Below are 27,070 nucleotides of genomic sequence, written 5' to 3'. Positions count from 1 at the left end.
GGGGGGGGGGGTGGTTGGGGTGTTCACATCCATTAATTTCTCACTGTACTAGTCCAAAAAAATTCATTAAACTACTAATTTTAGCTGATTTGCTGTATATAAAAATTGAGTACAGCAATTTTGACAAATATTTTTTTAGCCTACCATTTGAATTAATTAAGTCAGACTTTCGATTTGTATATATTTTTTTCTTTACATTTTTCTTAAAAAAAATTTCCCCCTGGCCATTTATTTTACATGGCTCTCAATTCTCAAGTTGCGTGTAACATTAAGACAGTCTATTTATATACTTGCAAATATCATTTTACTCTCCCACCCAAAATTCGCTTTCACTAATAATATCGAGTTCCCTTTCTTTTTTTTTTTTTTTTTTTTTTTTTGGTTCCTAAAAATATATGAGTAATTCTACTCACAAACTATTTTACAATATTTTTATAAATTATTGTTGTGTCTCACTACTAATATCAACTTTTCATTTACCAATAACCACTTACCACATTAGCCATTTGTAAAAAAATTCATAAAATAGTTTTTTTTTTTTTTTTTTTTTGAGAAACTTGTAAAATAATTTATATCTCTAGCATTACTCAATATATATATATATATATGTGTGTGTGTGTGTGTGTAAGGTTTTTCATAAGAAAACTTGGGTATAAAACTTTTTTTTTTTTTAGAAGAACTTGGATATAAATTATAGACATTATCCAAAGGCCCTTTATATTTTTTTTTATTTTTTAAAATTTTGGGGCCCTAGCCTATTCTTTTTCTTTAATTTTGTTTAATTGTAATTTTTATTATTTTACTTAAAGGGGTTGATACCTATACTAGGGGAAATCCTATTGACATTGGAACTTTGTGTTTCCCTACTCCCCAAAAGGCCATTCTATGATCGAATTGAAAGATATTAATTATAATTAAGTTTTTTTTTTTTTTTTAAACTCGTTTTGGTAGTCCATCTCTTTTTTTTCTTTTTTCTTTTTCTTTTTTATAAACTTGCTAGCCCATCTCTTCTTCTTTTATAGTTTTATTGACTAGTTTTTATTTGGTGGGACTTTTCGTGGTTTTATAAGAGTATTTTAGCTTTTAAAAAGCATAAGTATTGTACAACTCGTCTGATAATGTGCCCGTTTGGTTCGACTTTAAGGGGCCAAAATGTGCGTTTTCTAGCCCAAAACTCAAAACGCATATTTGGTAAATTTTTTTAAAAGTGAGTTACACAAAAGTGCATTTTCCAGCTCAAAGGATTTCTACGTTTTGGCACAGTAGCTTGGAGCTGCAATTGCAAAACGCACAAATGCGTTTTCTCAAAACAAAAATATTAGGGTATGTTTGGTAACTATTTTTTTCCTCAGTTTTCTGTTTTCAAAAACAATTTTCTATTTCCTAAAGCAAAAAACTTGTTTGGTAACTGTTTTTAGGCAAAAATAAAAAACTATTTTCAATTTTTATATTGTGAAGAAAACTGAAAACATGTCTTGAGCTATTTTTATTTTTCAGTTTTCCCTCACTTAAGAAAACACGGAGAAAACACGCTGTTACCGTTGGTGGGTTTTTCTTTTTCCTGAATTGCCCATAGTTTTTTCTGCTCCTCTATGCTACTGTGCTGCAGAATCTCGTCTTCTTCTTCTTTTTCTGTGCTGCTTCTTCTTCTTCTCTTCTCTATTTTTTTTTTTTAAATTACGTCTTACATATCTAATCTCAAAAAAACCTTTTAATTCGGTAGAGTTTTTGATAAATGGAAAATACAGAAGAGAGAGAGAGACTTGTGTGTGTGTGTGTGTGTGTGTGTGGTTGGGGGGGGGGGGGGAGGGGGCTCTGTATGGACGAAAGTAAAAGAAAAGGAAAATAAGAAGATGAGGAAGAAGTGAATGAGTGCATGAGAAAAAAGTGAAAGAAAAAAAAAATTTTTGGTTTGGTTAAAGCAAGGTAGAAGAAAATATAGGAAGTAAGAATACAGATTATTTCACAACTTCTTTTTCAACAACTGTGATGTTATAGAGTATGTGGTGGAGAAAAAATTGTGGGTACATGTATAATCCTAGAATAACTCATTTAAAAGATAAGTGTTAATAAAATTTTATTTTACAAAGATTAATTTTAAATTAGTATTGTGAAAATATTGTAACATTTTATTATATCTCTTAACTTTTTAAATTAGTACTATTTTTCTTTAGAAAAAAAAAAGTACTATTGACAGAATATTTTTATAACAATTTCATAATAAAGTTTACATAGTAAGTTGTTATTAATTCTCATCTAAACCTATTAGTGACATTTTTTTCCCCTATCATTAACAACTTGTCATATAGACTTTATTGTGAAATTTTTGTGAAAATATTGTGTCCATAACTTGCATTAAGAGAGGTAATTAAAACAAATAATTCTCTTTATATATACATTGCTTTTTTTTGGTAATTTATCTCTTAAACTGCCACTTTTATAAGTGTTAGTCAAACACTCAACTTTTACAAAAAACCTAGTTTTATACCGCACTTTTTAAAACCCCAACTTTTTCAAAAAGCACAATATCAAAAAGCTGAACCAAACTCACCCAATAAGTGTTTAGTAGTCACTTTTTGAAAAACAACCTAAAATTGCTTTTGAAATGGATTTCAACTTTTTTTTCCCAACTATCCCACTTTACAACAAAATCTACTAAAAATGTATCATTTTATGTCAATAATATATAGTTTTCTTAATGAGTGCAATGATCGATATTCCTATTAAGAAGGAATCTAATGGGTCACAGAGTATTGGGGGAAAAAAAATCAAATAAACAACAATCCTATTAATGAGTGTCTAAAGGAAGTGATTATGATTGAGTTTTTTTATTATTATTATAAGTAGTTTTCTAGGTGCGGTTGTGCATAATATATTAAAAAATACATAGGTTTCCTTCTTTTTGTTATTTTTCAATATGCAATGTGGGCCATTAGATTTCTCCTTAATAGATGCACAAAGGCATCATTTAACAAAAGAAAATGCTGACGAGTGCCCTTAGGCATTGGTTAATAATCTATTTTAGAAAAGTTCTGACATCATTTTTATGGGAAATGAAAAAGGCTGTCAAAATATTAAGGTTATGTTTGGTAACAGTTTTTGTTTTCTATTTTCAAAACTTTTTTTTGGTAATATAAAGGAAAAACAATTTTCTTGTATTTTTGAAATAAAAAACATGTTTGGTTAGTTGAAATAAAAAAAGACAGTTTTTTGAAAAAAAAAATACTAAAATATGTTGTTACTAGGATTTGAACTCTAATGCTAACTTAATAAATGAAACAGATTCATTAAATTAAATGTATATTTTCATTGACTTTTGAAAATTAGAAACCGAAAACAGCCTTTAATTTACATGTTTTTAGTTTCCTTCACAAATTGAGTTTTAAAAGCAGTTTTTGTTTTTTGTCCATTTTGGGTTGTGAAACAAGTTTTTTAGTCTCAAAAATAGAAAATTATTTTTGGAAACAAAAAATAAGGGGAAAAAACAGTTACTAAACATATCCTAATTGTTTGTTTGTTTGTTTTTTTTTTTTTTTTTTTAATGCTCTAAGGCCACTCATTAGAATGACACTTTAAGAAAAACCATAAATAAATATTTCTTTAATTGAATGTTGTTCAACTCCTCCAAAAAAGCTTATCGATTATTATAAAACAGTTAATCTTAATTAATGCACTGAGACACTTGTTAATCGCACTCATAATATATCTATATATCTATATGTGTGTGTAGATTATTGTGCTTCTATGGGAATATTCAAGCATTTCATGGGATGAGGCTTTTCTTTCCTTTTTTTACAGGGTCCAAGTATGAGAAAAAAAATTAAGAATTAAAAAAATATAATTGAAAATTAAATTAATATATGAAAAGAATAACATCTATTCAACATTAAAAAAATAAAATATATAAAATGATTTTTTCCTAATATTGTTTTACTCAATCATTTGTGATTTATCAAAATATGAAATTTAACATTCTTTAGATTGCAAAAATTATCTATTATTGATTCTCTATTAAATGTCTCAACAATTTTACTTTCAATATGCAAATCAAAGATCCATTAAAAATCATCTTTAATTTATTGAGAAACGTTTTTAAATAATATTCACAACTAAAATAATTGTTTCATAATTCCAGTAAAAACTAGAAATATATATAGAAGTACAACCATTCTATAAAGGAAATAGCATAAAACGAAAAAATAAAAGTCATATTTATTATCATTATATGTTAAATATTCTTCTTTTTATAAGAATGATTAGTGTTGCCAAGTATGTTTTTTCTTAAATAAACACCCAAACACATAGACAAAAAAATAAATAAATACCCAAAAACAATCTTTTAGTTTTTTCTAATTTTTTTTTTTTATAAAGTTTCAACATATGACGCCTGCTTCTAATGATTGTGTTTTTTATCATCAAGCAAAGACATCAATCGAATATTGGTGTAGGCGGGGATTAAAATTCAAATTACTTATTCAACTATTAAAAATTTAACCAGTTGAACTAACTGGAATTCATATCAATTTTTTAGTTGGAACTAAACAATACGCTCTTATTCAAAACCCAAATTTTCAAAATTTTAACTTTTGGTCCAAAATATCAAACATCCAACTATAATGCTAAATAAATATGATCGAAGTGGCCATTAAAAAAAAAAAATTGGGATATCTTTCAAATATATATGCTTAAAAAAAATAGATACGTTTTAGGTCGCTATGGCTATAAAGTGGCATGGCTCCGCCACTAATGTAAGTACCAATCGAATGTTGAAAGATGTTTTATACACCCACCCACCAAAGAGATACACAGCGCAAATTGGCAAGTCTTTTCTGTCACATATTAGGTTCGATTAAACCATGATTATAGAGTCTGTCTTTTCATTTGGGCCATCATTTTATTTTCATTTTTTACATGATAAAGTGCCTCAACGATTGCTTAGTTGCCAATATATTCAAACAAATTAACACATTATATATTCAGATGAAAAGTTATTGTCCTAGTGACTAATGGGATAAAACAACATCAGATCAAATTTTTATACATTTTAGAATTCTCCATTCCCTCAAGGCCTCAATTAAAACATGCGGCTAACACAATGTATGCATGTGACCTATTTCTCTGGTTGTTGCGTTTCTTCTTATTATTTGACTATTAAAAAAGAGAACAATTCAAGTCTATTATCGGCCCCCATGCTTCTCACTAATCACTATAATACAGTATGAAATGATCTCCGATTTGAAATTGATTCTCTTATTAACGGCCTCATGCTTCTCACTGATCATTATAATATAGTAGTTATTTGGTAATTTGTTAATGAGTATTTTTTTTCCATTAGAAAGACAAAATTTGAGCTCTGGAAATCATTCTCACATAGCAGGCAACAATATGTCATGTAGATCGTGGTCGATTTTTTTTTTAAATTTTTTTTATTTCAAATTTTCTTTATTTTATTAGGGAGGAAAAACATATGAAACACGATACGATTGATAAAATACTGAATGGGAAACATACATTTAAAATAAAATAAAATAAAAAGCTTTCATTCTGGTGGAGAAGATGCTTTTAAAATCCTCATAATTTTAATGCTGTGGTAGTTTGAGTGAATCAATCAAGAAATATTTGAAGTATACACTTTTGTTTTTTTAAATGAAAACATTTCAAGAATACTTGGGCTAATACACTGGTTACAAATATTTACATGTTGTCCTCATAGTTCAAACTCCCCCCCCTCGGCGGGAAAAAAAAAAGCACTTAATACCTAGGGAGGTATCAACTCATCCAATGGTGTGCACATGGAATTATGAATTTTCACATTAGAGAATCATACTCTTGGTGCATTTACTTTGCCATTCTCACCAAGAAGCCTTAAATCTTTGGCTAAATGTTGATGCAACAACCTTTTCAAATGAAATCTAAAAAAAATATGGCAACTTATGGCCTAAAGATCTCCTCGATCTTTACTTCAATGAACACATGATTGCCTAAGAGAGTGGGCTCTCTTCCTTGAGAATAGAATCCCCTAGTTGTGTATGTCTAATATGTGAGAGAACAATTCCTCCCCCTTGCTTTAAACTAGGAATGGCAACAGTATAGGGCAGGTTTCCTATTTCTGTCTCCACCCCACTCTCACTTCAGGGCTGGTTTTTTACCCCTCCCCATTCTAGTAGATACTCATTGGTACCCATACTACCACTCTCAATTTTTTAATATATATAATTTATTTTAATTTTATTTTAAATACATAAGAAACAATTCAAATATAATAATATAACAAACAAAAAATATAAATATATAAATTCAATAATATAATATCAAACAAATCATTAATTTAAAGTTTGAAAGCTACAAACACATATATATGCCTTATTAAAAAAACCAACAAAAAATATTGTTTAATAGTTTAAATATAAACAAGGCAAGTGCAAAGTGAGTATTGGGAAAATTGTTAACCCTCATTACCGCCTTATTTGCTATGCAGGGAAGGTAAAACCCATCCATTAAAGGCGGGTGAGGTACGTACTTGTGAGGGGTAGGTTTAAATTGTCCTTCCTACTTTAAAAGTGTAGTACATAAGAGGTTAGGGTTTTCTCAACTAAACCAATCCATTTTATACTTAGATTAGCTAATGGGCCACCCTACATGGGCTTTTAATAATGTGGCTTTACGTTAATTCAATTAAAAATAAATTTTAGTAACTCCTTACTAAAATAGTCAGGCTTGACAATTTACATAATAAATTTTTATTAAATCTATCTTAAGATGATGTTTCATGTCTTTAATCGAATGGATTGAGAACAATGTTCCCAACATGCTACATGTGATTACTAATGTTTTGACAGTGCAAAATCTCGCTTCGGTATACATCATAGTAACCAACAATTATTGTGAGATTATTGGTTCAAGTTAAATAGTTGGTAGAACACAAAAATCTTACAATGGTCCCTTTTAGTGTGTCTCAAACACTTGAGACATACTAACATATCAATAAAAAGTCTCCACTTGTATGATCAAAATAGATCATCATAATTGACAAGTTATGGTCTTTGTAGATAAATTGCCCTATTTCATCACCAACCACAAATTAGGGTTAATAAGTTTACAAGGAACTTATGATTTAGGTTTTCTCTATGTGAATCTTATTCTCATATCTAAATCACATACAATACTCCCTATGGACTACACTAAATATCCAAAAAACTCATGCCCAAACAGTCTTGGAAAATAACACACTTTAATTAATCAAGGAATGTTGCACATATTACACTCAAACACATATATAATTTGATATTTATAATAGGGAAACGATGATTCGAAACTTTGAGAATGTTTTCACCATAAATATATATATATAAAAAAAAAAAAAGTCTCAACCTATGAAATGACAAGACTCTTAACAAAAATATATATTATTTTAAATGGTCAAAATTTGGTATGAAAAAAATAAAAAGAAAAAGAAATAATTGTAGTCAAGTGAATGGCATCTATTGACCCAATTCAGCACATGAAATTATGTTTTCTATCTTTTTCTTTTCTTCTCTCACCCCTAATTTTTTATTTTTATTTTTTGGTTTCTCTCACATGTTATTCACTTTTTGTCTTTTTTTTGGAGAAGGATTACTGTTTCTCTTAATGTATATATAGTCCTTTTTTTTTTATATATATATATGCTATTTTATGAATAGTATACTTTTTTTTTTTCTTTTTTCTCTTCTTTGTATTTAGCAAAAAGTTAGGGAAAATGTACTATATACTATATCACTCCCGTTTCTTATGAGTTTGACTTACCTTTAATACTTTTTAAATTGATTTTAGTTAAAAAAAATACTAGAGTAAGCTAAACTCGTTTGTTTTTAGTACATTTTTAACTAATTCCAGTTAAAAAAGTACTGCAGGTAAGTCAAACTTGTTTGTTTTAGTACTTTTTTAATTAATTCCAGTTAAAAAAACACTGAAGGTAAGCTAAACTTTGTTTTGATATAAAGATAGTTTTCCGTATTTTTTTAGTGTTTGTAGCATAAGAAAAATAAGTTAGAGGAAAATTATTTTTAGTCAACAAAAAAAAAAGGCTTATTTTAAGAGATTATTTTCTGTTAAATATTTTTGTAAAACAATTTCTATCTCACGACAAGTTAAATAAGTGAAATTAAGAGATTGTTTATCATTTATTTAAAGTTGCTACTAATATAGAAATAATAAGATAATTTTATAGAAATATTTTTTTTAAAAAAATAACTCACTTTCTAAAAATACATTATCGCTGAAAATACTAAATACATGCGGTCTCAAAAGGATTTTTTTTAATAATCTTTTTGGAACGGCCAAGATTCCATGAATGAATGGTTGAATTCCATAAAATAAAATAAAAACATGGAACTTTATCACATCATCAAAGATCAAGAAATCGTACTTGTAAAGTCATCACACGCGCTAGATAATCAGGTGTGATGGGCGAATGACACTACAAAAAAAGGGCCTTCTGTGAGTAACCACGTTCTTCTACAAGTCTACAACATACATGGTTGCAGTCTTGACTTTTGCCAACAATCTTTCTGTTTTTCTTGCTTTTTTTTTTTTTCTTTTTTTTTTCTTTTTTTTTTCTTACTTTATATAAATAAAGTAATAATTTTTTTTTTTGCTAATATTAGTAGTAATTTTTTATTTTTTATTTTTGTTTTTGCTAATATTGGTAATTTTTAACTTTTTTTTGGTTTGGATTAGTGCCAAGTATTAATTGGTTCTTTTAATAGCCCTTATCCGATTATGAATATAATCAATTTTAAAAAAGTTTTGACACTATTTTTATAAAAAATGAAAAAAATTATCAAAAAATTATTTTTTTTCATTAAAACTTTTTTTAAATAAATTATTAGAAAATTTGTTAACGTTTTCCCATTTGAAAATCATCAACGTCAATATTCAATAAGACAATTCCTTTATTAGAGGATTTCTTTTCCCTTTTAAAACCTATTCATTATCCGAATCTCTCTCTCTCTCTCTCTCTCTTTCTCTCTCTCATATGACACAACACAACACAACAAAATACGCACGTATCTCAATCAAACTCTCACCTTATATTTAGAGACACTAGCCCATCTCTTTTCACTGGCACACATTCTCTCTTTCTCTTCTAGTTATCTCTGTTTTTTTCCTTATATCTCTCTGGTTCTTTTTCTATGAGAAAAAGAATACTCAGTCTTTCTTAAAAAGACAGTCATCACAAGGAAGAAGAAGAGGAAGAAGGGAAAATGGAAGGAGGGATACCTACGGCTGATGCATCAGCTTTTAGAGACTGCTTTAATCTAGCATGGACAAACCCTTATATTCTTCGTCTAGCTTTCTCTGCTGGGATTGGTGGCCTTCTCTTTGGCTATGACACTGGTATATATATAATTCTCTCTCTCTCTCTGGGTATCTATGTATGTGTTTGTGTATTTTCTAAACATGTTTTTTTCATCACTTTTTGGTGTGCAGGAGTGATATCAGGAGCTCTTCTTTACATTAGAGATGATTTCAAGGAGGTGGATAAAAAGACTTACCTGCAGGTGATTTTATCTACTACCAAATATATATCACATTATCTATGCATGTCTTTGAATATATCTTCGTCTTCTCCTTGTTAATTTTATCCAGTTTCTAAAAGCCACTCACATATATGATAAATAAATGTTCCTATTTGTTTTTCCTAATAAATATTTATTTATTTACCTTTACAATGGCCAAATTACCCTTAACAAGTTCATTATTATTATTATTGATGTAGAACTTACGTTTTCTCTAACTTTTCCATTCTTTTTTTTTTTTTTTTTACCATAACTTTTCCATTCTTAATTAGGCACATATGTAAACCTGAATTCATGAAAAAAATAAAAACTAAAAAAAAAGTGGATAAAAAAAAATTCTTTTTATTAATATAAAAAATACCCAATATAATAATTGAGTTGTTTGGTGAAGTTCATATTCATTGGATGTTTGAAATGTTGTTTGGACCACCAGGTATGATTAATGCTTTTTTGCTCACTCGTCGTGTTCGAGGCGTGTGATCAAACTTTGGTCATAATTAAATATATATAAAAAAATTGGAGAAGTCTGTGTTTTTTTGGGTAACATAAAATTGGAAAGTCTCTATTGAAAAGTCTCTATTCAAGTCCCAAGCATGGTATCAAAAAAACAGTCCAAGCAAATTTTTCCCTTTTTTTTTTTTTTAGGCAAGTCTTTTTCGTTCAATTACTTTTTATTTTTTATTTATATTTTGGTCTTTATTATGGATAAGAATCCATAGATATAGGAAATCAAAAAAAAAAAAAAAAGGTAACAATATAAGAGATTTAAAGATTAATTTCACTTACACTAAAACGATGTCACGAATCGCCACAAATTAAAACAGAAAATTCTATTGTATGTATCTAAAAAATAATAATAATAATAATAAACCCGTTCCCAAAATAATAATAATAATAATAATAAACTAGTGATAGTTTGACAAGTGTTGTTTGTGGTGAGGTCAATATGTTGACAAGTGTCAAACATGGTTGAGCATGACACTTTTAGTCTTAGACTTCACTTGATCCAACAAGGCTCTTGTATAAAACAAGAAGAAATAGACCTAGAATATTTGGGTCAGCTCAGCTTTATTTTTTATGGGCTTTTACAGGCCCTTCACAACTGTGAAGGTCCTTCGGCTCAAATTCTATCCATGAATCTATAAAATTAGTTTTTTCAATTTTTACGCAATAACATATTTTTTTTATAACAATATTATATGAATGAAAGGTAATACGTCCACAATATTTTCATAATATTTATAGAACAAATTATAGGTAGTTAGTTATTATTGATTCAAATTTGAACCTAATACTAAGATTACTTTTTTACTCCAATAATAACAACATACCACTTAGGACTTTTTGTAAAAATGTTATGAAAATATTATGGATATATAATTTCTCTTATATTTATTAATCTACAGTATTCTGTTAAAATTTGACTAATTTCTATTTAAATTTTGTTGTTGAATTTCAAAACCTTAAATTTACTCAATGATTTTGGACTATGTGGCATCTCCACCCTTATTAAACAAGGGATTGAAGGGAAATCACAAGATTCAATGATGTGATAAGGGTCTTGTTAATGGATGTTTTTAAGGCATTTGTTAATAGGTTATTTTAGAAAAATTTCGATACCGCTTTTTGGAGAAATATAAAAAGCTATCAAAAAATTTATTACTTTTTTTTTCTTATAAAAAGTTTCTAAAAATATTTCCTTAACCAATACTCTTCCATTAACTTTTCCCATCTAATAATTCCTATTAAAATGTTTTGAAAAATCAAAGTTTCTTTTTTCTTTTATATAATCTTTTTTTTATTTAAACAAGAAATTTAATCTCAAATCATGGTGTGTATATATTGGGGGTGGAGGGTTAGTGGATTTGTAGTAATATACTAATATATAGTTATAGTTATCTAAAAATATATAAAACAGAACGCGAACTCTATTTCTTCCAAAAAAAAAAAAACTTTTTGCTAACCTCATAATATTGTGCCATGTAAGTTTTTTGAGGTTTCAATTTTTACACATCATTATTTTATTAGAATTCATATAATTAATTTATTTTTAAACCCATTATTTCCATATATCCTTTATCAAATCATTAGATATATANGTATTAATTAATTACCTTAATTATTGAATTTCATATTTTGACCCAAAAAAAAAATGTTAAAAAGGGAGACAAAAAAAAAAAAATCATATTTCGTTAAGTTTTCTGGTGCATTGCATCATTGCGTGAGTTATTGATTAGTTATTTATTTATTTGTTTGTACTTAACAGGTTCAAAATTAAAAATCCATATTATTACTAATTTGTGAAAACTAAAATGTATATTAAGTTAATTACTGTGTTTGGTGACAATACATATGTATAGGAAACTATAGTGAGCATGGCAGTTGCAGGAGCAATTGTTGGAGCTGCTATTGGTGGATGGTTGAATGATCGCCATGGAAGGAAACCTGCACTTCTCATAGGAGACCTTTTGTTCTTTATTGGAGCTGTGATCATGGCTGCTGCCAATGGCCCACCGCTTCTCATTGTTGGACGTATTTTGTGGGATTTGGTGTTGGAATGGCATCAATGACATCCCCTTTGTACATCTCTGAAGCTTCCCCAGCCAAAATCCGCGGTGCCCTCGTTAGTACCAATGCATTTCTTATAACTGGGGGCCAGTTCCTTTCCTACCTTATCAACTTGGCCTTTACCGAGGTAAGCAAGCAAATGTAGTTGTAATTTTAAAGTTAGGAGTGCTTGGATACTCATTCACATTTCACCAACTTGCATTGAGTTCAATATAGCATTTCAATGCACTAGTGGCAGTTGTTCTATTTGGAGACGCATAAAAAATTGGGCTACTAATTATACTGAACTTTTCTTTGTTATTCTAATTGTGTTAACAAAACAGTATAATTTTGCTATTTCAACAGTTATTTTGCACTCTACAATCAGTTTTTCATTTTCATATATTGTAATGCTTGTACTCTAGGCAGATGAAAAAGATGTTAACTTGTGTGTTTTTCTGTATAGGCTCCAGGAACATGGCGCTGGATGCTTGGGGTTGCAGCAGTTCCTGCTGTGGTGCAGTTTTTCCTGATGTTATATCTTCCAGAGTCACCCCGTTGGCTATACCGCAAGGTTCCTCTCTCATAAACTAGTTGTTTCATAGTCTTATATAATCAAATATATGCTTTGTTCGAATCAAAGATTGTTAACCGCGTCTTTTGAATTAACAGGGTAGAGTAGAAGAGGCAAAAGCTTTACTGGAGAAAATATACCCAGCCCATCAGTTGGAAACAGAGATGCAAGATCTACAAGAATCTGTAGAAGCAGAGATTAAGGCAACAGGATCTGCTGGAAAGATCACCTATAGAGAACTATGGAGTACCAAGCCAGTAAGAAGAGGACTAATTGCAGGAGTTGGACTTCAGTTCTTCCAGCAGTTTGTGGGCATAAACACAGTCATGTACTATAGCCCCACCATAATTCAGTTGGCTGGAATTGCATCTAATCAAACTGCACTCCTCCTCTCACTCGTCACTTCTGGCCTCAATGCTTCGGGCTCCCTCGTGAGCATCTACTTGATTGACCGGACTGGGAGAAGGAAACTTGCTGCTGTCAGTTTGAGTGGTGTGGTAATTGCACTTGCGCTTCTATGTGGAATCTTTTACCATACCACAACTAATTCACCACAAGTGACACCAACTGTGTCCTCTTATCTCCAAAATTACACCTGCCCAGATTATAGTTCGGTGGTTGCAAATGCTAAGAGTTGGGATTGTATGGAGTGTTTGAAGGCTTCATCTCCATCATGTGGGTTCTGTGCCTCAGGCACTGATAAGGTAGATGTAAATTTCATTGTGTATCCCTTAGAAAGTATTTTCTCAAATTCTAAATAACAGTGCATTAGAGTACTACCACCTCTTTATGGTTCACTTTTTTCATTTTATTTATTCTCACTTTTTTCATCTTACAGTTATTGCCAGGGGAGTGTGTGATCTCAAATGACACAGTGAAAGATGCCTGCCAGGGAGTAGATAGGCTTTGGTACACTAGGGGATGTCCAAGCAAAACTGGATGGCTTGCACTTTGTGGGTTGGCTCTTTACATCATATTTTTCTCTCCTGGAATGGGAACTGTCCCATGGATTGTCAACTCCGAGATCTATCCACTAAGGTATAGAGGCATTTGTGGTGGAATTGCTGCCACGGTAAACTGGTCCTCAAACCTTGTTGTATCCCAGTCCTTCTTATCATTAACAAAAGCTATTGGGACTCCCTGGACTTTCCTCTTGTTCGGGGTCATTGCTGTTGTAGGCGTAGCCTTTGTTTTGATTTGTGTCCCAGAAACAAAGGGCCTGCCAATTGAGGAGATAGAGAAGATGCTGGAGGATAGAGCTATTCACTTAAAGTTTTGGAGAAACGCTCTGATAATTTGGAGAAGAATGTCCAAATTGCCTGAAAAGAAGTTCTATTTTGTTGAGCTTTGAGTAGGGAATCCTGGTAATTGGTCAATATTTTTATTTTTGCTAAACCAGGAAATTGGTCATTATAGTTTCTAATGGTACACTGCAATACCATAAATTACTTTGGTCAATTGTAGTGTGTTTCTCTCTCCAAAAAAAAAAAAAAAATCAGTGTGTTGAAAGAAGGATATCTATAATTTTACTTTTCATTGGTCAAAGTGTTGTATGGGTCGAAATTTCATCTTGTGCATAAAATAAACAAGTTTCCTTGTGCATACTATTTAGCTACTGCCTATTGCTTATGAATGACACATCCAACAAAGCCAATGGACCTCTGTCCACCCAAAATACTTTCTCATGGCAAATTAGTTATTTATTGTATGGGCAATATTTATGTGTTGTTCTTCAGGTTCTTCTTTTAAGATCTTGTCATGTAAAATTTTTTCTCATATGATGGAAATGTATTTTTTTAGTTAAATAGTCACATCACTTGACTAAATCTTAAATAGAAAATTTAAGAAATAACATCTAAGATATTGTACCTAAAATTCTTGTGCTGATAACGTTTACACCAAAACAAGCTCCTATTGCATTGAATACCTAAAGTAGATCATATCTTTACGTAACTGAAATAAAATATATAGACCTATTCTTTGCTAATAGGGCAGGCCAAGAATTACATGTTGTATTTCATATTAACTTTTTAGACATTTGCAATCTAATAAATTTTAGTATATAATGTTATTATATTCTAGTATATAAAATTATAAAATTATATATATATATATATATAGATTGCTTAATACACATAATGGTTTGGGAGGAGATATTTCATATTCAAATCTTAGATCTCTTAAAAAGATCAGAAAATGTCAGCCAATTAAGTTACAAGACTTTTGACTCAATTTTTTTTATTCATCATTAATCCCCAATATAAAATTACATAATGCACTCAATTACTAAGAAGAAGCACTTTGAATCAGAACCCATTTTTAGTTTACGATTTTGCAAGAAAATGAAAATCTCATTCTTCTCAACCATTTGCTTTTACTTCTAGTAAATCTTACCAATTCTTTCTTTGTATTTTAATCTTTGGATGCCACTGGAAAATTAAGCGTGATTCTCATTGAGAGTTAGGCACTTATATTTCAAAATCAGATTGAGGAAGGATTTACTTAAGATGATTCCATGAACTTTTGAAACAAGCTTATAAATCATTTCTACATGTTAAATTGTTAATGCTTATATATTCAGAAATTTTCTATATAACTTTTAGTTTTAGGGATTTAAAAAAGTGGTAGAAATTTTAAATATATGACTCTCCTAACTTATTTACGGTAAATTAAATAATATTAAATTCTTCACATGCTTTATGCCTGAGGTTTTTTTTTTTTTTTTTAATTTAATTTTATTGTTGATGAGCTTTATGAGGTTATACTTAATAGGTAGATGTGAAAAGAACCAGGATCATGTAAATGGCATTGTCCTAAAAACATTGAAATACTAAAGTTTGCTTGGTTGTCTTAAACATTGAAATCCAATGTCATTTAGTTCTTAAACAAAGATTTAAGAACTAAAGTTTGTTTGGATGTCAATGTATAAAGCAAAATTAAAAAATTATTTTCATAGAACAAAACATTAAAAATAAAAGGCCTTGAATACATGAAAATACTTAAAGTTATCTTTTTTTTTTGCAATGTTCAATTATGTTAAAATAGACATGTTTAAAAGGGAAAATAAAAGGTATATAATAACTATGAAAGTTTACAATTTGATGGTACAAATTTTGCCAAAGTAAATGATTATATTAAATTTTCTTTTGTTTAATGTTGAAAATATAAGTACAATATTCATGTAAGAAGACATTAAGACAAGGTAATTCTGTTAATGCTGATTTACCAACTTCTTAATTAATATAAAGATGGATTTTCTTCTTTAAAAAAAAATAAAAAAAGAAAAAGGTAAGAAGACATTACTTGTTGAACTAAGAACAATAGTTTAAAGGAATAGCTTTCAGGCTTGAGAGAGAGAGTTTTAGAAAAACTACCAAGGAAAAAAAAAGTAAACAAGATTTAAGTTATATAATGTGTAACATAAAATAAAAGAAAAACCTACAACCATGCACATATTTTATATGTTTTACATAAACATAGTGATAAAGGAATACAACTATACAAGTGGTTTTTCAAACAAAAAAAAACAAAAAAACAAAAAAGATATTTCATAAAAACCACTATGATCTTCACTATTGAAACTAATGTGAGTTGGTAATTTCTTTAGAAATAGTAGACTTCACAATCTCCTCTATGTTTTTGGGAATTTCAGGTCTTTGAAAGTCCAATTTGGCATACATTTAAGTCTAATCACATTAAACCAAAAAATCTGTATGGTACAATTTGCAATGTCACAACATATAAAATTCTGATGAAAAAAAACAGTCCAACAATCTAGCTATGTATACACGAAAACAGTCCACATTATGTTCTGAAGGTTGCTGGGTTTGGATATTTTTCCAAAGCTGCTCTAATTTCTCTAATCCTCGATTGTACATTGCCAAACCATTCTCTATTCCACTTGTTCAACACCTTTGTTTCTTTGATCTTCTTTCCCACCATAAAAATGGGTCCAAGGTATGAACCCCAAGTATTTTCAACCACAAGACAAGAGTACTAGTTCTCATCCCTGGTCACATTTTCTCAGATTTGAACGGTTTCGGTAGCCCTTTCAATTCTCCTTCCACGAACAAAAAGATTTCAGTATGAGCACCCTACAAATTTTAATCTCACAGGCAGTGGGAAATTTGATCAAACATTTGTTAAAATAAGAACTGTGTAGGAACTTTTGAATATGTTCTCAAGTGACATATCGTGAAGCATCTTGCAACAAATTGCAATGAATTTTAGTTTGGTTTTAATAAAAATAATCCAGCACCTCCTAGCTTGTGAATCCTAGGGTCCTTCAAGTCATATTCATTTTGTTTTACCTAGTTGTTTTATTCTATTGCTCCCTCACTACTTCTCTCCTGGGGACTGGCTAATGGCAGCAAAATGATGGTACAGTATAAAATATGGAGATTATGTTTTGTACTTTGGATAACATTTTGGCACCTCGAAGTACAAATGTACACACATTGGTATCTTGGCAGTTCCTTGCAACAATGGGACTTCTTGATCCAATTAATATTAGGTAGGCTCTTAGAGTAGAGTTCAAAACGTCTTTGAAGGCGTCATTGACATTGGTTGCCTGTAATACCAAAGTTTCAGGAAACGGAAGATTAACCAGATTGAGGAATGGAAGATTACACATCTTCAAGTTTGGCAAAAACAAATGTTTCTGCTGCAACACAGCAATTAAATTTCAAGCTGTCCTTTTATTTAAAGGAGGCAGGGAAAAAAACAAAACAAAAAACTGAGGAAAAAAAAAAAAAAAGTGATTTTCATGGTGTTCCAGCATTTTATTTGTATTATTTTGTACCCATTGAAGAACCGAACATCTGCCTTTCAAGATCTGCAGATATTTTGACAATTAGTCATCAGTTGAGAGAGTAGTAGCCTAATGTAGTTGAAAATCACATTTTGATGGGATGCAAAATCAGCCATTATTGATCGTTTATGATACACTACACAAGAATACGTGTCTTGGATATTAACTCACTACCCAAAGTTGATGGGATGCAAAATCAGCCTTTCTTCTCATTAATAATTGCATATAAATTTAGGCAAATTTCAAGAGTCCAACCAAAAGAATATGCTAGATTTATCAAAACTATGCCTATGTTAACAATCCTGCACTTGGGAGTCTGGTGTACTCCATTCTTCATGCAATATGCTCGGCCAAAGTAAGAATCTTGACATGCTTTTTCTTCCTCAGCTCATGAGGGACAGGTCCAAAAACTCTGGTGCCAATAGGCTGGCCTTGTTTGTCAACAAGTACCACAGCATTATCATCAAACTTCACCTCACTGCCATCGTAACGACCGCGTTGCATTGCAGCACACACAACCACACCATACACAACCTTTCCTTTCTTGACTTTTCCATTTGGATGGGCTTCCTTGACTGATGCAACTATTGTATCTCCCAATCTTGCACCTTTCTTCCCCTTCAAAGCTTGTATGCACATCACCTTTTTTGCCCCTGAGTTGTCCACAACTTTGAGAACAGTCCTCATCTGAATGAAAGTCCTTCGTTGCTGTAAAATTGCAAAGAGAAAGATTAAGTTGATTAAGGTAAGAACAATGGACCTCCAACAATAGATCTGAGCAAAATGAGCCTTTGTTCTTTCAAACAGAACGTATAATAGCTTCCTTCCAGCATTTTAAGGGAGATGATTAAAGCAATTCTTCCTTTCAAGACATAGAATGATGCTAATTGGTCTCTGAACAAGTCAACTTGATAACCAACCTAAATTCTATATTCTCTTAAAAATAAGTTGTACATGGTAAATAGATCAGGTATAATAAAAAAGAAACATACACACACAAACACACACACAGAGCAGACATTCAGATATGGCCACGCATTACCTAGCTATTACTAGAAGCTTTGTGAATTTATGTTCTCCAGCCCTGTCAGAATTCTACATTGAATTCAAGGAATCCAGGTAGGAATTCCACTCTGATTCAGGAGAAGAAAATTATTTCTCTGATGCGGAGTAAACATGCTTGTCCTATTTACAATTCTAAGAGCATATTTTGTGACTGTCAAAAGGTTTGATTCCTCATATATATTTGATGGCAAAATTTCAAAAAAATTGACGGTTTAAAAAACCAAAAATTTATTGAAGTCAACAAGTAATAATGCCTCTTCCAAACCATTAAGATTAGCAACAGCAAGAAAGTTACTCCATCCCAGCCTATCAGAAGCTCCACTTCAGTTTATCTCTTACTTTGCAATGTTACAAGAATAGCCTTAAATTTTGGACACCCAACTAATAAAAAATTTCAAAGAATATTGCACAGGAAGCAAATCAAAATCTTAAAACAATTATTTTTCTATTTGTCAGTAACTCATGCACTCCACAAGACTTGAACCAGAGATATCATCTAACAGCCTATCATCAATATTCAATATACATATAAAAGCAGAGACCTCATGTGGGAGAGCATGAGATTCTGCCAAGTGGCACATTCGTTGAGCTTCTCTCATTTAGGCTTCCACCTTATCAAAGTTTACATTTATGTAAAACTTTTAATTCATTAAATGTGTCAATGAAGTGAATACACATTAATTATCGATAAGTATGCACTAATTATATATATATATATATAAGAATTTTATATGGTTTTTATAATAAAATATATATATATATATACATATAAGAAAAAAAAAACATCACGTGAGAGACCATGCGATTCTNCTTTTATACCACCTAGATCTTGTCCAACCCGCCTCTATGTATATAGTTATCTCTTGTGAGTTTATATCTCATATCAATTTTTTTTTTTATTAACTCCATGATTTATACACGTTAATAGTTTTTATTTTTGTTGAAGTCCTACAATGGTTTATAGGATTTAGAGGAATTACTTTTTAAATTTATTCGCAAGCCTACTTGCCTACAAGCCTACAATATTTCTGATACAATGAGAGATGATTCTCTGGGATTTTTATGTGCGAGTGTGTTTGTCTTGCGTGAAACCATCTTTCACTATTTATACTTGAGGCTTTGATAGTTAATCTTGTCATCATTACCATATGTCACGTTTTCATTAGCCTTTAATCCCACGATCCCAACTAAAAGCACTTTGATAACCCTCGAGGTAACTACCTTCTCATGTGGTACTCACGTACTCTTTACATAAAACCACTCGAAATGACAGTTTTCACTCGAGGTAACTACCACAACTAATTTCCAATGATGTGACGCCACTTGTCATTCCTTAGGGCTTCAGTCCATTGTTAATCACTTATTGACATGGCAAACTTACTTAAAATAAATTAATATTTACCACATCTTGTAATAATACGTGTACTATTAATAAAATTAAATATTTGGCCTAATAGAATTGACAATGCTTAAGTTTGTTCCTTGGACTAAAATAATTGGTTCTGAACTTAATTATACCTACTTGAACTTGCTTCTCCCTCGTTCTGCCATGATGACCATGATGGTTGATTATAATGAGCTGCAATTAGTTATTGGTTCCTAATATTTCCCAACATTTCCTTGTTAATTTATTTTCTTGAATTTGGGGCCTTTTTATTTATTTATTATTATTTTTAACTGTTTGACTCGCTGCATATTAGTGGGTCGTTCATTTTTGGGGGGCTTGACCACAAATTGTCTGGTTTTCTGAGCACATCACATGAGGCATGCAGCAATTCCTTCTCTCAGGTCAGTGTCTTCTTCTGTTATTGTTGTTTTTTATTTTGTAAGATTGTAGTTGAGATATTTGAAGATTTTTCACTATTAGTGACTTTTTGGTTCAAATGGCTCTTCTAGCCTTTATAAGAACTAGCCATGGTCCCACGCGATGCGTGGATAATGCTTTAAGTTGTTATGTGAACAACTTATATAGAATATCCAAAATTTTAAAGTAATAACATGAAGTAATGTTGCAATAACATAAAGAGATTTTTGTTAAATTAATGATGTAATACAAAATTAAGGGGATGGAGAATTTAAACTATAGAGAAAAAGTTACATAAATTAGAAATTAGTTATTATGTGGTGTAATATCTTCTCAAAAAAAAAAGTGGTGAAATAAGTTGATTGTTTGTTTAATCATTTATTTTTTGCTGAAATTTTTAATCATAATTTTTGTTTCTACATTGGCTTGGATTTAGCATAAAAAATTTGTAATTTCTTGTAAATGTTTATTTATTTATTTATTTTATTTGAGAAAAATGTAAATGTTTAGTTGGCTTATGGGAATATAATCAAAATTTATGATGTCATGTTTATGTTATTGAAGTATGAATAATTTAAGTAAGTATTGGACAAGATCTAGGTGGTATAAAAGAACTCAACCCACCGCCCAACCCCACCTGCCACTTCAATAGTTGAACCCACCCAACCCACTTAGAAATAATATCATATCCATATGGAGCAATATGGAGGGGATCGGGTCGCGCAGCCTACTCACTGTCCTCTTCCTCCTCCTCCTCCTCCTCCTCCACCTCTTCTTCTTCTTCTTCTTCTTCAATCTCTTATTTTTCAAGGAATTTAAAAATGTCAGGACCAACCTGGTCCCCATGGGTTTCCTGTAGGGCTTTGAGTTGATCAAGAAGCCATTGTCTCTAGGCTTTGGCAGCAGCAAGGTCTCGAGCCTGTTCCTTCACTTCTTGCTTTGCTGCCTCAATCCTCCCTGAGCTTGGATCTCCTTTCTATTTGAGAAGGCTTCCTACCAGCACATTTCATTAGTTGTTGAACTTGTGATGGTATAGCCTCAGGAATATCTTCACTAATTGCTTGAGCCTGGTCAGATGGTTCTCTGATTTGGATAGAGGTTGATCTAGATCTTTTTGTGGCCAAAGGAGGCTCAGGAGATTCTTCCTCTTCCTCATCAAAGGCAACTATAACCTTCCTTTTCCCTTGGGAGTTCAGGTCTCTCTTTGACAGATTTAAGTTGAGAAAACGGGCCTTGAGGAGCTCAAGGTTTGTTGAAGTTTGGCCCTTGAATTAACTCTTACTGCACACGTTTAATTATTTCACCTTGAAGCGGAAATAATATGGCCATAGATTCTAAATAACCCAGATTTATCTTACGAGAAACAGAAATATATGCTTCCTCAATCATTTGATCTAAATGGTCAGAGCTACTTACTTCAAAACTCTCAACCTTCCCAGATTTACGCTTGACCCTTTTGCTTTTGCCAGTGACATTTGAAGGATTGGCTGATATATAAAAGTTTGGTATTTTAGTAAAAGCCTAGAAAATATATAGTAAACATTGAATAATAAAATTTACTTAATATCTGGTGCGTTATTAGAAAGAAAAGTTGGGCAAAGGGTTTTAAGAGATTCAACCATTGAGTCTATATCATTCCTAGCTGCCATATATTCATCCCATCAGTCTTGAAACTTGGTAGAAGTGCACAAACAATGTGTAAAACACAGAAAAATGAACTTCTTTGCCAAATCTTTACTCTTCTTCACAAAAGAAGTGATCTCTTCTTTCCTCAAGCTTTTTCTTGAGTGCCATCGGTTATTTTCAGAATAGACTTGGGGAAAAGATACTAGTTGCTCAAAGCCTAGTTGGCATGCAACAAGAGAAGGGTTATGTATCTCTAGAAAAGTACTCAAGCCAAAAACGAGTCTCATGTTTGGAGAATGTTGGCGTATATGGCTCGGGTCTTATCATCATCTGCCATAGAAGATAGGGTCTTAAATTCCAAGAGCACAAATTTCATTTCATTGAAAGGCTTGAAATCTACAATATTGTAGGTTCTACCATATTTGGAGAATTATCAAACCACTGTTTGAATGATGGAATGTCCTAGAGCTCGTCGTATTTGGCTTCAGACCAACGCTATCCATAAGAGTTGGACTCATCTTTGGAGAAAGGCCTCGGGACAAGCGCAAGTTATTGGAAATAGGTTTATGCGCAAAGCTGAACAAAACATAAATGACCCCCTAGGGTATTACATGGAGAAGCACAAGCCAATACCATAGCTCTGTAAACATCAACCAAAAACATAGGGCCCATGGCTACTCAAATTCCTTGTGCCTGAGCTCAAGCAATTGGCACATAGGAAGAAATAAGCCTCCTCGAAGTAAAATTTTGAACAAGGATCTACAGAGCCACAGGAGGTAAAACGAACACTCTTCATCGTACAAAATGAAGCCCAAGCCATGAACTCTTTTTGTAACAAATAAGTTCAAATAAAAGTGCAATTGCTTCTTTTGGGGCAGGTGAATGAATGTGAAAACTTAAAAGAAGTGTGCAGACATACCATAAGGAGGAAGGCACGTTAGGGCAAAGACATCTTTGATAGTGAGTGTCATGACTCATGAAACCTTCAGAAAAGTGGAAAAAATTGGTCATAGGGGACCAAAACAGAACTAACGATGAGAGAAACACTGGATTAACTTGGGGATCATACTTCGAGAGTAAAATGGCCTTGCGAATGCCAAGGCGAGTCCATTTGTTTCTCAGCTGTGTGTCCATTCAAGTCACCCAGAGACCACACCTTCACTTCTGGAGTCCAAGTCTTGAGCTTGACGCTACCATTCCAATCACTCCCAAGAAATACCTCAAGATTGATAGGCAGGAGTACCAACAGTAAAACAAAGGAAATGGTCAACCAAATCCCCTGGAAATTTGCCTAGAATCACTACCCCAAGACCATAGCCTGAAGCGTCAAAGCTCAAGAAGGAGGAAGAACCTTCCCCCTAATTTCAAGAAGCAAGACATAGTGTGTGAAAACTTTCTGGTCAGCAGAAATGGTTTTCATGATCTGAGCAGCCACATCGCAATCCTTAATGGGTTCACTTGAAGCAGGATTGCTCAAGGAAGGAATTTTTTCTGGGTTAGAAGCAGCTAGTTTGACACAAGCCATTGAAATTGTCAAGTTGGGAAAAAATAGGAAAGTGAAATTTAGTGTTTGGGTTGTAGAAAAGTAAGATTGAAACGAAGACCTGAAACTGATAGGAATTGGTAAAGTGATCCAAAGATGATTGGCCTAGGAATACACCAACCACATGTGGGGGCATGCGTTAGGCCAAATATTAGTACAAGATGTGGAAAATATTGTGTTATTTTAAATAAGTTTTCCACGTTATTAACTGATTACATAAGTTTTCCATATCATTGAAAATTAGTCAGTGCTAGTTACCTTGAGCAAAGACTATCATCTCAAGCAGATTTATATGTAAAGCAAATGTGAGTACCACGTGAGAAGGCAATTACCTCAACGTAGTTATTAGAGTGCTTTCACCCAGGATCTAGGGATTAAAAGCTAATGAAAACATGACACATGGCAATGAGGACAAGATTAACTACTAAAGCCTCAAGTATAAGTATAGAAAGATGTTCTCACACAAGATACACACACTCAAACATACAAATCCAGAGAATCATATCTCACTGTATCAGAATTATATGTAGGCCTGTAGGCTTGTGAGAACTCTATCCTTGTAAATTTTTTGTATCTTGATTATTGAAAGTGCATCATTACGCTTTGAGTAGGCTTTGTAACTAGGCATTGGTAATATGATGCGGACAAGAAAGGGTTCAAGGAAATACAAGATTAAATATGACAAGATTCAAGATTTGTGGTCTAGTTTTAATTTGGGACTTTCTTGACACCTTTCATAAGTTATTTTGGTTATTATTGAGCCTTAGTATTAAGTTTTAAAAATTGGGGTAGTCTGGTAATTTTAAGATTTTCTGGAATGGGCTGTCCTAGAGGGGTTAAGCTTCTGTCCAGTGCACAGTTTTGGATGTGTGTCTATATCGTATCGTGTCTAATGCACTGATACATTGGACCTAATCCGTATCCATCCTAGAGACCCATGAGTCTTATTTTATGTTTTGAGTCTTTTTCCTATTAGGTTTAGAAGTTATTAAGTCATTTTTTGGTTATTAGTATTCCTAGTCATTCTAGGAATAGATTATTTAGAGTCCTAGTCCTTCTAGGAAAGGGTTTAACAACAGTCTCTATATAAAGGCTTTATTGTAGTCAATAATATATAGTGATTGATTAATAAAATTCAGCAGCTTATTTTAAGCTTCAAGGGTGTGATTGCCTTCTCCTACCTAGGTGTGATTGCTTATGAAGACCTAGGTGTGATTGCCTAGTGTTTTATTTACCTTGTTTTTTGTTTTATCCCCCGTTTCGGCCTCAAACAGCCATGAAGATCCATATTTCCTAACCTAAAACCCCTAAACATCAATCCTAATTCCTGCATCATAATCTAGGCTTTGATCCTCGTTCTCATTGTTAACTTGTGCATTTCACATAAAAGTCCATATCCTCTCTAGCACAAAGTCAAATATTCATCCTCTTGAGTGACTTTGTATCACCTCGAGTGGGAAAAAATTGGTTTGTGCTCTAACAAATTCCATTGAAACAAAGCTTGAATGACACAAACCACACTCAAGAAGAACCCAACAACATGATAGAGTGATTTAACAATGTCAAGATTCAGCATCCCATTAACCCAGCTGATCAAACTCATTTTACACATTCCAAAAGCAACTATCATGCAATGTCATCACTACTGAAACAGCCAGAATCTTTAACAACCAGTTCTTCCTACTTTCCAAAAATTATAAAAAGATAAAAAAATTAATACCCAGAAAAGGGAAAAGGGGTTTAACACATTTGAATGAACATTTATGTAATTACAATCATCATTTCAAATCAATGAACGAAAACTTCATATTTAAGTACTATCATCCAGCAATGTCATTGTTAAAACTGAATAGAGCACTTGAAAAAAAGAGGGTAATAAAGATCACATTGACATACCACGAGACCATTTGGAAGCGAGACTTGCAGCCATCTCTGGATTTATATCTCCCCTGCAAATATACAAATTGTATGGAAATCAAAAACCCCATAAACTGTGCCTTTCTTTCTCAAACAAAAATGGCGAGCCTTATCGTTCTTTGAAAACCCATTTAGGTGAGGAAAAGGAAAACGACAATGCTAGAGAGAGCACTAACCCGAGACTGAACTCTGAAGATTACGAGGTTGAGGAGAGTGGTGGGGGCAAAGGGAACTCGAAAAAGGTAGAGACAGTTTTTTTTAGAATAAACGGCAGAAAAGGTAGAGACAGTTAATAATAATGTTTAAAACACTAAACGAGGGCTTATCTACAATCTAATTAATGAGCACGTGTCTATGTTTGTGCTTTGTCTAAGGAAAATATATATTATTTAAACAAATTATATAATTCCTTAAATTAATTATGTGATTAAAAATACATAAGAATTATTAGGACTACTTTCACTCTTCTTTGTGTATATGTTTGTTTCTCAAAAAAAAATAAAAAATGTAATGGGTTGAAGAAATTTTCTCAATTCGGCACTTGTTCAACTCAACAACTTTCCATATTTTTCGATTTTGACGGTCCCAAACTCATCCAAGGTCATCAACCAAGACCTTTTACCCTCTATAAACAAGGGTTTCATGGTTTAAAGTACATAATTTCCTAGAGATTTAGAGAACTTTTATGCCAAGTTATTACGATGATTGGTGATCCTTTCATTCGACACAAACCTAACTTCTTTTTGCTAAATCCTCTAATCTCTAGAGCCCCAAATACATACCAAAACTTTGCCCAATTCATCCTAAACACGAATGTGTTAGGATCATATGTCCAAGCCTAAATCGATCATCAATCATTGTGCATAAATGTACAATTTCTTGAACTTTTGAGTGTTTTGTCTTTAATACTCCCAAATCAACCAAAAACATGTTCATATTTGATGAATGTTCAGATGCTCATCCCCCTTGCATAAGCTTCAAAACTTAAATAAAAATATAAAAAATAGAAAATAAAAATAAATAAATAAATAAAACCCAAATGACATGCCCTTTCTTTTTTTTTTGTGACATGTTTTGGATGACATGACATGATGGTGATCACTATATTTTAGAAGATTGGTTCACCAAGAAAGGCAGGTGCCTAACACCGCCCCACCTCGTAACTTAGTATTCAATCTTAAATCGATGCTTCATATACAAAGTCTTATCCAATGTAATTTTCACCTTTCAAAATAAAACTAGGACTTCAAGGAATTTAATTTTTTTTTAGATTATTTAGGATAAAGGCCATGTAATATTCTTATTATATTCAAATGAATGTAAATTATAAATTTTTATCAATAAAATGAGAAGTTATTTTATTGTATTTTTAAAAATAAATAAAATAAGTGATAACTCTAAATGTAAAACCATAAATCTAAATGGTACAATATCGTCAGTTGAACCATACATTTTGATAGACATTTACTTGATCTTATCCATTCACTTGATTTTATCAAAACAAAAAAACTAACCCGAAATCACAGTCCCTCACATAATTTCACTCTTTTAGCTCTTTAGACATCCACATCAGTGGAACTAAATATTTTAGCATTTAACACCTCAAAAAGCTATTTATCTATTT

General features: G+C 31.6%; 2 protein-coding genes and 1 non-coding gene across 4 annotated transcripts; 1 reads left to right on the top strand and 2 right to left on the bottom strand.

Annotated features, from left to right (window-relative positions):
* The first annotated feature begins 9,086 nt into the window (after nucleotides 1–9,086).
* On the top strand, nucleotides 9,087–14,288 carry LOC111995723 (probable inositol transporter 2). Its single transcript, XM_065763965.1, is given in 8 exon segments — nucleotides 9,087–9,378; nucleotides 9,472–9,542; nucleotides 11,921–12,092; nucleotides 12,095–12,255; nucleotides 12,574–12,681; nucleotides 12,780–13,385; nucleotides 13,520–13,958; nucleotides 13,961–14,288. Coding segments are annotated over 8 exon segments (1,734 nt in total). The 5' UTR covers nucleotides 9,087–9,245; the 3' UTR covers nucleotides 14,005–14,288.
* A 3,293-nt stretch (nucleotides 14,289–17,581) lies between these two features.
* Nucleotides 17,582–19,155, bottom strand: LOC136061301 (large ribosomal subunit protein uL14mz-like). Its single transcript, XM_065763966.1, has 2 exons — nucleotides 19,025–19,155; nucleotides 17,582–18,314 (listed from the first exon to the last, which is right to left on the bottom strand). Exons 1-2 carry the CDS (start codon nucleotides 19,153–19,155, stop codon nucleotides 17,825–17,827), a joined length of 621 nt encoding a protein of 206 aa, XP_065620038.1. The 3' UTR covers nucleotides 17,582–17,824.
* Nucleotides 19,156–20,951: 1,796 nt separating this feature from the next.
* Nucleotides 20,952–25,749, bottom strand: LOC111999437 (uncharacterized). Of its 2 annotated transcripts, XR_010625138.1 has the most exons (4): nucleotides 25,623–25,749; nucleotides 25,426–25,478; nucleotides 21,777–21,847; nucleotides 20,952–21,641 (listed from the first exon to the last, which is right to left on the bottom strand). It is a non-coding gene; the product is annotated as an uncharacterized LOC111999437 (transcript). The 2 variants fall into 2 exon arrangements; XR_010625137.1 differs by having other exon boundaries at nucleotides 20,952–21,847.
* Nucleotides 25,750–27,070: the final 1,321 nt, after the last annotated feature.

Source organism: Quercus suber, unplaced genomic scaffold, assembly GCF_002906115.3.
Source record: "Quercus suber isolate HL8 unplaced genomic scaffold, Cork oak 2.0 scaffold_535, whole genome shotgun sequence".
Classification (NCBI taxonomy): Eukaryota; Viridiplantae; Streptophyta; class Magnoliopsida; order Fagales; family Fagaceae; genus Quercus; species Quercus suber.
Note: the sequence above shows the minus strand (reverse complement) of the source record. Positions and strands in the feature narration are given on the sequence as shown.

Bases quoted from the DNA above. Each gene is read 5' to 3' on its own strand.
- LOC136061301 (XM_065763966.1), bottom strand. From the start codon at position 19,155: ATGAGAGAAGCTCAACGAATGTGCCACTTGGCAGAATCTCATGCTCTC. The intron at 18,315-19,024 runs GTGCATGAGTTA...AAATGCTGGAAG, and splicing joins TCTGGTTCAAGTCTTGTGGA to GAAGCTATTATACGTTCTGT.